Genomic DNA, 13,382 nt, shown 5'->3' on the forward strand with positions numbered 1-13,382 from the left:
GATTTCAGAGAGAAGATTTGAAGTGCTGATCCTAAATGCCTGATTTTCCCTCTAGGCTAAGCAACTTGAAATCAGGGACCAGGTCTTATTTATTTATTTATTTATTTATTTATTTATTTATTTAGGCAGGCTGGAGTGCAATGGTGTGATCGTAGCTCCCTGCAGCCTTGAACTCCTGGGTTCAAGTGATCCTCCTGCCTCAGTCTCCTGAGTAGCTGGGACTACAGGTGTGTGCCACCAGGCCTTGCTATTATTATTATTTTGCAGAGACAGGGTCTCACTATGTTGACCTGGTTGGTCTCGAACTCGTCTTCAAGTGATGCTCCTGCCTCAGCCTCCCAAAGTGCTAGGATTACAGGTCTGAACCACCATGCCCAGCCAAGGGACCATGTCTTAATCTTCTTATCTCTAGTACTTAGTAAAATGCCAGGCACATAGTAGGCCCTTAATAACTGTTGAAAGAATAAACTAGGACTAGTACTTGCACTTTAGAAAGATTATCCTGATGGCACTCTGGAAGGGGAGGGATTGGAGGTAAGGTTTTTGTTTTTTAAATGAACGATCACACAGTCCAGTCCAGGTGAATGATGATGATGTACTGAACTATGATGATAATGGAAAGAAAAGGATGGATTTAAGTTATTTTTTAGTCAGATTTATAAGGACATAGTGACTTCTTACATATGGGCATGGTAGCTAGTCTCCAAGAAAGGAGGCTGAAATCCTTGTTCCCACTGAAATCCCTGTATACCACCTGATGAAGTCCCCTTTCACAGTGCATCAGGGCTGGCCTGTGTGACAAGTAAAATATGGCAGAGTGATTGCGTGTTACTTCTGAGGCTAGGTCACAAATATATCATTTGCTCTTTTGCCTTGTTCTTTTTGATCACTTGCTCGGAGGAAGTCACCCCATTTTGTGAAGACATTAAAGCAGCCCCATGGAGAAATGCATGTGGAGAACAACCTTCACTTACTGCCAACAGCCACTACCAATTTGGCAGGCATGGAAGTCAGCCATCTTGGAAGTGGATCCTCCAGCCCCAGGCAAGCCTTCAGTGGACTGCTGGCCCATTTGATATCTGGACTGTAATCCTGTGAGAGACTGGGAGTCAGACCACCTAGCTAAACTACTCCTAAATTTCTGACGCAGAGAAACAGTGAGAGATAATAAAAGTTTATTCTAAATGTCTGATTTTCCCTCTAGGCTAAGCAATTCGAATTCAGGGACCATGTCTTTTGTTTGTGTTTGTTTTAAGCCACCAAATTCTGAGGTTAATTTGTTCATTTGTTTTGCAGCCTAGATAACTAATACAATGGGGGTGAAAAAGGAGAAAGCAAAGATTACCTGCTAAATGCAGACTAAGTGCCTGAAGAAGGAGCTAGGGTTGGGATGGAGGAGATAGTGAGTTATGCTCAGGACCTATGCTTGCCTTGTTTGTAGGATATCCAAGTGGATATGCCCAAAGGCAGTCTTTGTTCCTCGCCCTCAAAGTCCTACCAACCCTAGAAGACTCAGTTCAAATGTCACCTCTTCTAACCTGGCCCTTCTGCACGTTATTATAGCAAACATGCATTGCTTCGTATTGCAATTATCTATTTGCAGTTATTTGTTTACATTTGGAAGCCCCACTACAGTGTGGACTCCCTAGGGCAAGGGCCGTGATTTTTAGTATTTTCTGCACAATCGTGTGTGTGTGTGTGTGTGTGTGCGCGCGCGCGCGCGTTACTCTGTGCCTGCCCAGCACATAGGCAGCTGTCCTTAAATGCTTGCAAAGTATTAATTTTGAGAAACTTGGTGCGTGTATCCACGTCCTCTTATTAGTAAGTTTTCCTTATTAGTACAGCTATGGGCATTTGAGTTTTTGGAGTGGCCGGAGCAGACTCGCTACTCGAGGTCCCTGAGTGGCAGCCCCAGCCGACTGCCGAGGCAGAACTCCCACCTTCACCTGGGTCTAGCTCCGCCTCTGCCTGGGTTAGGCCTGTCCTCCCCTCAGCCCCGCCTCCACTCAATCCCGATTGACTGGAGGAAGAAGGCGGCCCGACCATTGGCCCCTTTTTGAGGGGGCGGAGCCGGGCTGTATTTCATCCCTCAGCCCCAGGCCCAGCCGGACCGTGCCTAGGGGACCCGAGTGGGGCCGAGGCCGGTATCCCTGCGGCCCTGAGCAGAGGCAGTAGCTTGCCCCGCACCCACGGCCAGGCGGAGCCAAAGATGCCGGCCTCTGATGCGCGGCCCCGCCCGGGTCCCGGGCCGCCTACAGCGTCGCCCTTCCCTCTGCTGCTACTGGCGGTGCTGAGCGGCTCGGTATCCGGCCGCGTCCCCCGCTCGGTGCCCAGAACCTCGCTTCCCATCTCTGGTAAGGCGCGGGCGCCCACGCCCTCAGCCCTTCGCGCCCACACCCACACCCACCTGCTCCCCAGACCGCGCGGCGGGACCCGGGCCTCTCAGCCTGGTGTATGGCGTTCCACGCCGCCCACGCCCCGCCGGGACACGGGCGAGACCTTCGCACTTCACCGCATCCCCTCTGCATCCCCGCCGGGCCCCGCAGCTCCGCATCCCCAGCCCGGGCCTCGCGCCTCGGCTCCCACGACACGCCCAGGCTGCCCCAGCGGGCCCTATTCCCAGAACCGCGGTAGCGTCCAGTCCTCACCGTACAGACACTGAGGCCCAGAGCTCGGGTGGGGGCTGCCAGAGGTCGTTCATTTCGAAGTTCCGTCTCCCTTAGTCCCCTGTTTCCCCGCACACACACCTGGGTCCATCATTCCAGCTTGACGCCAACTCTGCTTTCAGACCCATCAGTCTTTCATTCTACTCCAGCTTTCCATTCCAGTCCCCAGCTCAGCATTTTCATCTTCTCCAATTCATTTCCCTATCAGTTCTACACATCATCCGAGCCTCTTGTCCCTTCTCACAGCCCTAATCTTCCTAACCCTCCTCCTGCCCCCCTAACATCTCTGACACCAGCTCCCATTCTCCCATTATTGGATCTACGTGAACTCTCCTAACTTCCTCAAGGTTCCTTGCTGCCTCTGCCCATTCCCTACATTGAATATTGGTAAACCATTCAATGTGTTGATGTAAAGTTCTGCTTAAATGGTTTTCAAGTCTTCAGAAGGAAAATAGAGAAGGGGATATGATCCTTTGAAAAGATGTGGAAGAAGCTAGGAGACGTCACAAGGTTAAAAGTGATCATTGGGGCAATTCACATTTTAGACTGCTAAGGTGGGTATGAGCGTGGCCATGGATCTTGTTTTCTCAGTGGGGATTGAGTATTATCAGCACCTTGGGCAGACAGAACCAGTGAAGCCAAGAGTACCACCTGTTGGCAACAACTCTGGACTGGTTAATAGTAGTTTAGAGTTTAAACTCAGACGAGTGCCATATAGGAATGCTGTGATTCCAGAAGGTGAAGTTGTGCAAGAGCCTGGGGTTTCAGTTTGCACAGAGCAGTAGCCACAAAGTAAGTTGAGATCGCCGGGCTGAGTTGACGTGCAGGCATCCAGAGATGTCTAGATGGCAAGCAAGGTGAAGCGGAGTTGAGGATATGAGGAGAAGTTAGGTGATCCAGGGCTTATACTGAGCATGACAGAGTGGGCAGGATACAGCACAGAGGTAAGTATGGGTGTGGGAGGATGGAGTGGGTGGGACTCACATCAGCACATCTAGGAATGAATGGGTTGGTGTCCATTCTACCCTCTTGAGGGTACTGAGCAGAGGAAGCAGGTAGAGCAGAGCTGTATTGGTGCAGGGGTAGGGTCCCTAGAACCAGAGGTTGAGCTAGGAAGGTAAATTCATGCCAACTTATTCCAATCTTTAAATAGATAATAATTTTGAATGCTGATATGAGGTTTAGATTTTTTTTTTGAAATGGAGTCTTGCTGTGTCACCCAGGCTGGAGTGCAGTGGCGTGATCTTGGCTCACTGCAACCTCCGCCTCTGGTGTTCAAGCAATTCTCCTGCCTCAGTCTCCCAAGTAGCTGGGATTACAGGTGCCTGCCACCATACCCAGCTAATTTTTTGTATTTTTAGTAAAGATGGGATTTCACCATGTTGGCTAGGGTGGTCTTGAACGCCTGACCTCAAGTGATCCACCCACCTCAGCCTCCCAAAGTGTTGGGATAACAGGCGTGAGCAACCGCATCTGGCTAGTGCTCTGTTTTATAGAAAAGCATACTTACCCACTGGATTGTGTGCTAAATATTCTGGCCTCATCTATCTCTGGTTCACTTGTCAAGGCTCTGTTTCTCCCCCATAGCTGCTAAATAAATGGTACTTGGAAGAAAACAAAAATTGGCCCCTTTGGTTTTGCTCTTGTGGACTTGACCCTTAGGAAACAATGGCTAACATCACTTTCTCCTGTCTTCCTGCCAGAGGCTGACTCCTATCTCACCCGGTTCACTGTCCCTCAGACATACAATTACTCTGTTCTCCTTGTGGATCCTGCTTCCCACACACTTTACGTTGGCGCCCGGGACACCATCTTCGCTTTATCTCTGCCCTTCCCAGGGGAGAGACCCCGCAGGGTGAGAGACAAGGGAGGGAAGGACCCCTGACCCCGTAGCATGTGATTAAATCTATGATTTTATGAGTGTGTGTGGGGGGGATTTCACAATAACTAAAGATGTAACAGCAGGGGTAGTAGGAGGGGGTGAGTTGGGAGACATCATCCACTTTGTTTTCTTAGCTAAGTGTATGGGGGATCAGGGTGACTGGGGAAGATGTGAAGGAGGTTCATGATGATGGGGAGGAGACCACAGTGACCAGGTTTCAGGTGACAATGGGCAGAGGGATCATTAAAATTACAATAGGGAAACAGCTTTCAATTTTTTTGACCATTATTAAGAACTATACAGTTTGAGCATCCCTAATCTAAAAATCCGAAATTCAAAATACTCCAAAATCTGAAACTTTTTGTGTGCCAACATGGCACTCAAAGGAAATGCTCATTGGAGCATTTTGGATTTTGGATTTTCAAATTAGGGATGCTCAACCAGTATGTATTCTGCGAATATCCCCGAATCTGAAAAAATGTGAAATGTAAAACACTTCTGATCACAAGCATTTCAGATAAGGGATACTTGGTGTGTACTGTGTATTGTGGCCCAGTACACAATTATGTACTGAAAGAAACCTTTCTTGAAACAATACCTACTCTCTTATATTTTGATATATTCTATTTCATTAAAAATGATGTTGGTCATGATTTCAGAATTGATTTTATTACTCATTAATGGGTGGGGACCTCCATTTGAAAAACAGTGCTCTAGGGGGACTTTTGAAGTTCCCAAACTGATGGAGGTTTAATCTCCTCTAACATTGTGGGAGTTTGATGTCAGGGGAATCTGGGTGAAATGATCACTCCTCCTTTCTCAGATTGACTGGATGGTTCCTGAGGCTCACAGACAGAACTGTAGGAAGAAAGGCAAGAAAGAGGTAGGTGTAAATCTGAGTCTTGTCTTGAGTGTCAGTTGAGACCTTGGCCCAGCCCTGACTCTCAGTCCCCTGTAAAGCTTCCATCCCAATGGGCCAAGGCAGAGACTCTTAACACCATGCCATCACCCATCATCTCTGATCCCAAAGCTGCATCTGACTGTTCTGACATTACCTTACCCTTCCTTGTACCTGCTGCTTCTGATTCTTTCTAACCATCTCTGACCCCCAGGACGAATGTCACAATTTTGTCCAGATTCTCGCCATTGCCAATGCCTCTCACCTCCTCACTTGTGGCACCTTCGCTTTTGATCCGAAGTGCGGGGTTATTGTGAGTGACAGGGGTGGGAGGAGAGGGAGAGGGTGCCTGCACCAGTGTGAGTTACTTGGGGTGCTGGTGGGAGGATGGGAAGGGTTTTCTATGAGCTACCATGATGGGGGCATGGTCAAGGCAACCATTGTGCATGATAAGCATTGGGTGTAGGGGCTGTCCTCATGGGATGAGGGTATGTATAAACCACTGAGGGAGGGAAAGGGAGGTTGTCTGGAGAGGGTAAGATATACAAAGTGTAAAGAGAGATGTAGTGGGATAGTTAAAGAAGTTAGGGATGCTGGTTGGGCTGGGGAAACAACAAATCCAGGGAGAGACTTCAGAAACCAGAAACTCATGTTTCCCTTGCCCTGTGCATGCTTTGTCCAGGCGGCCTGGGTTCATTTCTTAACTAGTGCAGCCCATTGCCTGTTTCTTCCTTTCATAGCATGTGACTTCCTTTCATAGCATCTTACCACCTTCTCTTACTTCCACTGCCAACCTCATTATGTAAGGGCTGTGACTCTCCTCTCATGGCTTCTGATGTCACTTCCACTAATGTAATATCTGCTGGCCCCATATTCTGGATCTTGCCTTCAGGGTGGGCACTCTGTCAATCACGTTTTCTTATAGATCTTGTTAATTGCTGCTGAAGGTCTGGACATCACCACCCTCAAACACAGGCAGGCTTGGGACATGTGTATCCCTAATCACATCTAGGCTAGTCATAATCTCTGGGACTGATGACTGTTTCTGAACTCTCAGCTTTTCCCATCAGTTACACAGTAGTCAGCACTGGTCTTTTGGCAACTCACATTTGTGACAAGCCCCTGGGGTGAGTCAGAAGCCTCACATATCCTTTATATCCAGTAGCTTCCCTTTCTGCTCTGTAGAGCCATAGGAGGGAGTATAACAGCTCCCTTTTTTGACCTAATCCTTAACTGTAGATCTTGTCTTGACTCTTCTGCAGTCCTCAGTAATCCTTGCCACCTAGATCGAGTCAGTGTGTATCTCTAAGCCCCTCTTTGTTGCATACCACCCTCATATCTCTGGCTTAGGATGCTAATCATAATCATATGCATGACTGCTCCAGTTAGTCCCCCTGGGCTGCCTTGGGGTGGGTTGGACTTATGTTGAGTCCTTTTCATAATGCAAGTGATACAGGCTCCCTACCAGCATCTGGATAGCTCCCTCATTCTGGAAAGGTTCCCAGTTCAGGGTGGTGTTGAAAATCTCTGTATTCCCTCAGGTAACATTGAGGTCTGATTTCCCTACAGTTTTCCTTAAGTTTATAAGGTAGCAGAGGTACTGCCATTGCCATATTTGTCCTTTTCCATTCTGCCAGGCTTGGGGATCCCATGGGTATGAATGCCAGAGCCATGGCTTATACACAGTGTGATTGTTCCAAGTTAGTCTCCTAGGGCCTTTAATTCTTCCTTGTTTCTCTGAGGTGGGACTCTAGTGGTTGTTATATAAGGTATCTAGACAGAAAATGTTCTTTCTGGACATACCTATCAGGATTGGTGTGACTTGGATGCCTATCTCTTCTCGAGGAACATCAGCAATGAAGAGTGAAGCCAGGGGTCTATGTCCTGAAGTCCCACAAATTCAGCTCTTTCCCTGAACCCTCCTGTCTAGCAGGCTTATAAAATGAGGGCCCATCCTTTGGTCAAGGCTTGTCTGAAGGAGAATATAGAGACTAGCCCCAAAAGGTCAGCTCTGGTAACCCTTTGATATACATCCTGTCTGCTCTGTAGACATTTTGAAAGTTCTCTTCTGCCTTAACCTGTCTTATCCTGCTACCCAGCAGCCCCAGTCTGCTTGACCAAGTTCTTCCTTTATCCTCACGGCTGAACCTCTCAGGATGACTGATGACTTTGAGACTGTATATAAACGATTATCTGAGAGCTTTGTTGCGGACTCAGCAACTTGCTCAAAGTTGATTGTGGAGAAATGAAGGTTCTTACAAAAAGGAAGTTCAAGCATTGGATCTAAGGGCTCCCACAATGTGGAATGCTGTCCTTCAGTGATAGCTCATTGAACATTGGAGGAAAATATCGTAGTTTGTTTTGTTGAGGGACCTCCGGCAGTTAACAGAGAAAAATGTTAGACTTCTAACAACAACAACAGCAAACAACAACAACGAGAACCATTCAATTGAGTGTCTGCTTTGATGAAGACTTGGTATTAGGTACTTTACATTAAGGATTAAATTTAATTCTTATCACCACATCATGATATTTAGGTATTATTTCCATTTTACAAGTAAGGAAACTGAAGTTCAGAGAAATTAAGTATTGTGTCTAAGATTGTATAGCTAGCAGAGGCAGAATCAAAATTTAAACCTGTGTTTGTCTCTGGCTCTGTTCCACTATCCTGTCCCTTAGTCTAGCCTGCAGCCCAGAAGACCTTATCTGTCTTCAATTTCTTGTGGCATTTGATGTGTTTCATGTACTAGGAACCATCTTTCTTTTCTTTCCTTTTTTTCTTAGCTGCCTGGGAAAGGTCCTTTCTATGCCTTGAACTCCTCTTGGCCAAGACCAAAGGACCAGTTCCAACCCATAGCTCAGAGAGAGCCTTCCTGTCTAGCTCCGGCCTTCAGCTTCAGGGACTTTGCTTTACCACAGCTGATTTTGAGAGACTATGCTGCTGACTGACACAATGACAATACAATGAAGAATCTCAACATTCAGATAGAGAATGTAGTGGAGTGGTCATGTCTCTTTCAGACCCGAGTTAAGTGTCATTTAGACCATGCAATAATCATAACCTATCTAGTTAATAGGAGGCTCACTTCCTCAAAGGTTGGAAACCTGGATGACATGATGATGCCATTGGGGAAAACTAAAAGAGAATTAGTTTCGACATGTTGAGTTTTAAGGGGCAGCTAGGAAATCTCTGTGAGGAAGTCCAGCAGTCAAATAAAAATATGGGCTAGAGTTTGGAAGATACCAGATTTGGAGAGTTTGGGGAATGATTTGCACAGAATATCTGGCTGGAAAGAATGAATGAGATCTTTGAAGCATATGTGAAAGCGACTATGGATAGATTCTTAGGATACACATGTAGGAGCTAGAAAGAAGAAGAAGGAAATAGAGAAATAACAGATAGGAGGGATTCCAGAAGGGTAGAGTTTCAGGAGAGTCAAGGAATAGAATACTTCAAGGAAGGGCGTGAATCAAAAGTATCCAATGGCACATAAAGGTTAAAGAGAATGAGAACTGAGAAAAAGTTCATCCCTTTTGTCCTTGGAGAAATGTAAGACAGTAGTTTTAGGCATAGAAAACAAACATAATTTATAGGCCGGCGGCGGGGCTCAAGCGCTGTAATCCCAGCACTTTGGGAGGCCGAGGCGGGCGGATCACGAGGTCAGGAAGACGAGACCAATCCTGGCCTAACACCAGTGAAACCCCGTCCTACTAAAAAATACAAAAAACTAGCCGGGCGAGGTAGCGGCGCCTGTAGTCACAGCTACTCGGGAGGGCCCTGAGGCAGGAGAATGGCGTAAACCCGGGGGCGGAGCTTCAGTGAGCCTGAGATCCAGCCACAGCACTCCAGCCCGGGTGACAGAGCAAAGACTTCCTCTCAAAAAAAAAAAAAAAAAAAAAAAGAAAAAGAAAACATAATTTATTTTCCAGGAATAACAGGTGATCTGGTTTGGATAGAACAAAGGTCATTTTGAGAAGTAGTTGAAAATAAGTAGGTTTGGCTAATGAGGTTGTACTCCAGGCAATGCTGGGCTATTTTCTCATTCTCTTGCACAAAAATTTATTATTAAGTCAGTGACCAATACTTCAGAAGATTAATCTTGGGTGGCTATTAGAATAACTTGGTTGGTGGGGGTGGCCAGATGATGTGGAGAAAGGAGTTTACTGCCGTGGTTTAGGTGAGAGGTAAGAAGGGAAGCAGCAGCAGGTACATACCACATCTCTAGAGTGCCTAGCCATTTTGTTAATCTCTCACCAAATCCATCTTTCTCCTCAGGTGAGGATGCTCCCACTGTCACACAGCTGGAGTGCTGTGCCTCTGTGGAGCCCTCCGTTCCAGCAGACTCTTCTGACCCAGCATTCCCTTTTTGGGGACTTCCAAAGTTTTAACAGGCCTTCTTCAAGACTCTCAGTAAAATAGAACCTTGTTTGCCATCTAGAGCAAGAGATGAGCAATTGGAGTGGGCTAATAGTACACTTATGTTCAGGGGATATATATTGATATTTCTGCAACAGCTACCATGGAAGTAATTAGGCTCCAGTAACACCATATGCCCACCCCAGTTTGTGAACTAAAGATACAATACCTGGCATTTCCATGCCATAACTTTGACTCCCAACCAGCCACTGTTAACTTCCCTCTCAGTCCTAGGTTGAGATCATCCTTGTTTTCAGATGTTATCTTGAAGCCTCTCTTAGTGCCAAATACTAGACTAAGGTAACTTCTGGCTGGCCCTGATGAAGTTCTTACACCTCTTGTTCCTTGCCCAGGTCAGTCCCTCTGGAGTCCCTGGGTGAGGAAGGTACTTATCTACCAAACTCTCACATTCTGACCTGAGCTTCAGGTCATTCTTTACCGACTTTGCAGGTTCCCCCATCCTCTGCCCTTGGTCGTATGATGCAGCTCTTTCATACTTGGGGTGGGGAATAGAAGGAGGATGGCCCTTGTCTCTCTAGGCCTCTGTGTTTCAGATAGTCCTTTATCAGCCTGTACTTTTCTTTGTCCTTTCTAAGGTTTCCAGTCCTCAGGAGGCCTGCTTTCTTCCTGATCCTTCTTGTCAGGTAGCATATTCTCCAATCAGTTACAAACCCTAGAGTTCAGTAGTGTTTCAGAGGAAAGACCTACCTTCAGCCTCTTAAGTGCTTCTTGGGCTGTCCTAGGAATTTCTTCATCAGGGCATGTGGGTGTTGGCTACTGGAGGAATTGAGGGAAGAGGAATAAACTGATGAACAAAGGATAGCAGATATGAGAAATGCAGGAGTAGATGGGGGCATCAGGAATAGCTGACTGGATATATGGGGATGGTAGTTGGGGGTGGGGAGTGGAAGGGGAGAGGAATGGGAATTGACCTTTTCCTTCATCTGACCATCTTTGTAATTCTCACCATGAACCTGCCCTGTGACCCCTAAACCAATTGCCCCCTTCTGGTCTATAGGACGTGTCCAGTTTCCAGCAGGTTGAAAGACTTGAGAGTGGCCGAGGGAAATGTCCTTTTGAGCCAGCTCAGCGGTCAGCAGCTGTAATGGCTGGTGAGTGGGGAGAGACAAGAACCTGTAACTTCTTGCTCTAATTGCCTCCTTCCCCACCCCTGCTGTTAGAATTTCTGTGTTCTTTCTTACCTTGGAATGTCTATTATTCCCATGTCTCTTTTTAGCCTTTCCTGTTCTTCCCTGAGTGCCTGTGTGACCACCTGCTTTTCCCCACCTTGTATGATATCCCCAGGATTCTCTCTACAGAATGTGTCCTCTGCACCTCTAGTGTAATGTTTCCTCTCTTAACCTTATTTTCTTTTCTCATAGTGTTTTTTTTCCCTGTTAATAAGTGGAATATACTACAATGCATATTGTAATAAATTTGGAAAAAGTATAAAGAAGAACATGAAAAAACTTTTAGAATAGCACTGTCCAAAAGAACTTTATGTAACGATGGAAATGTTCTAGATCTGCACTGTCCAATACAGTAGCCACTAGCTATTGTGGCTATAGAGCCCTTGAAATGTGACTAGCGTGACTGAAGGAAGGAATTTTAAATTGTACTTAATTTTATGTAAATAGCCCTATGTGTCTAGTGGTACCATATCAGTGCAATTCTAAAATATCTCTATTTAGAAAATTATTGCTAATATTTTAGGATATTTCCTAATATCCTGTATTAGTTCATTTGTGTTGCTATAAAGAAATACCTGAGACCGGGTAATTTATAAAGAAAAGAAGTTTATTTGGCTTATGGTTCTGGATGCTGGACATGAAGCATAGTGCTAGTATCTGCCTCTGACAAGGGCCTTAAGAAGCATACAATCATGGCAGAGGGTGAAGGGGAGCCAGTGTGTCACATACTGAGAGAGGGGGCAAGAGAGAGAGGGAGAAGGTGCTTTTTTAAACAGCCAGATCTTTTGTGAACTCAGAGTGAGAACTCACTCATTACTGCTAGGACAGCACCAAGCCATTCATGAAACATCTGCTTGCATGACCCAAACACCTCACACAAGGTCCACCTCCAACATTGGAGGTCACATGTCAACATGAGTTTTGGAGGAGACAAAACATCCAAACCATATCATATCCTAGATGGATATTAATGTGTGTGCACAGCCATGTACATTCATGCACATACATTTGCTGGCCAGTCTTTTGTTGCTGAGGGGAGTCAGTAATGACTATTAAATAAATTCCTGCTAGTACTTTTTTTGAACAAGCTGTCTATGATTGCTCAAGTGTGAAATGGTTCTATCACAAACCTAAACCTCTTCTGGAGAATGACTAATTTGTTAGCAGCCACACAGCAAATTGTTTTTGTGCCACATAGCCTGAATTTTAGGTCAGACCACCCAACATACACCCTCCAAATTCAGCGAAAAGCCATTTTCTTGTGATGGTGTAAAACAAGCAGGTTAATAGAAATTTTATGAGCATGTGCACATTATAAAACTTTTAAATGTCATGCTACATGGATGTAATTTTGAATTCTTCATGTAACTTTATATCATAGGCATTTCTATGTAATTTAAAAATTCATTATAAAGATAATGTTTAATGACATGTTACTCATTCTGCTAACATACCACAAATTAAACAATTCCATATTATTTATATAAATTTAATTAGTTTAAAGATTTTGCTGTTACCCATATTGCTATAATGAACATCTTTGTGCATACATTTTTGCTCTCATTTTAGGTTGGCCTCTTAAGATTCCTAGAAATGGATTACTGTTTCAAAGGGTGTGAGCACTTAATGGCTCATTATCTGTTGCTAATTGAGTTTCTAGAAAGAGTATACCAATTTACACCCTAAATCAGCAGTGAATGAGAGCGGCTTTTTTTCCCACATACATTTCACCAGAATGTATTGTTCTCATTTTAAAAAATCTTTGCTATTTTGAGACTGAAATTGGCACCTTGTTTTTATTTATATTTCTTTGAATATTAGTGAAGTTGAACATTTTTCACGTTTTAGTACTTATTTTTATTTATTCTTTGGTAAATCCTCTGCTCATGTTCTTGGACCAGTTAAGAGGTAGGATATTAGCTTTTCAATTACATATCTTTTCCTTTGTGATTGTATATAATTTTTAAGCTCAATCCTTCATTTAAAGAGCAGATAATATTTTTTCTTAAAATTTTTTTCCCAAAGATATAACTCTTTGATCTATTAATATTTAGAGTTATTTTGATGAATCGCATGCGAGGGGATCTAAATTAATTTTCCCAGCTAGCTAATCAGTTGACTCAGCATCATTCATTATACTGTTTTTTTCTTTCCTTGTTTTTTTTTTTGCCAACTGTATCATAAAATTAATTTTGCCTATATTTTGGGAAATATTTTATATAAAACAAAAGTTGGGACACAAGATCTAATGATGAAAATTTTTTCCTATGCATAACTTTATTTTTTAGGGAAAGTCTTAAAAGCTGTACAAATTACATCACTCTTTTTT

At 44.6% G+C, this 13,382-nt stretch overlaps 1 protein-coding gene across 2 annotated transcripts in view; it reads left to right on the forward strand.

The window, feature by feature from the left end:
* Positions 1 to 2,066: 2,066 nt before the first annotated feature.
* SEMA4F (ssemaphorin 4F) overlaps positions 2,067 to 13,382 on the forward strand; it is a 27,969-nt gene continuing 16,653 nt past the window's right edge. The window contains exons 1-5 of one of the 2 annotated variants that reach the window (XM_017875271.1): positions 2,067 to 2,354; positions 4,370 to 4,521; positions 5,372 to 5,431; positions 5,661 to 5,759; positions 10,882 to 10,975. In XM_017875271.1, the coding sequence (XP_017730760.1) occupies positions 2,210 to 2,354; positions 4,370 to 4,521; positions 5,372 to 5,431; positions 5,661 to 5,759; positions 10,882 to 10,975 (550 nt within the window). In that variant the 5' untranslated portion in view covers positions 2,067 to 2,209. The remainder of the gene's footprint in view (positions 2,355 to 4,369; positions 4,522 to 5,371; positions 5,432 to 5,660; positions 5,760 to 10,881; positions 10,976 to 13,382) is intronic. The other variant, XM_017875272.1, reaches the window with a different exon arrangement.

Source organism: Rhinopithecus bieti, unplaced genomic scaffold, assembly GCF_001698545.2.
Source record: "Rhinopithecus bieti isolate Rb0 unplaced genomic scaffold, ASM169854v2 scaffold_9978, whole genome shotgun sequence".
Taxonomy (NCBI): domain Eukaryota; kingdom Metazoa; phylum Chordata; class Mammalia; order Primates; family Cercopithecidae; genus Rhinopithecus; species Rhinopithecus bieti.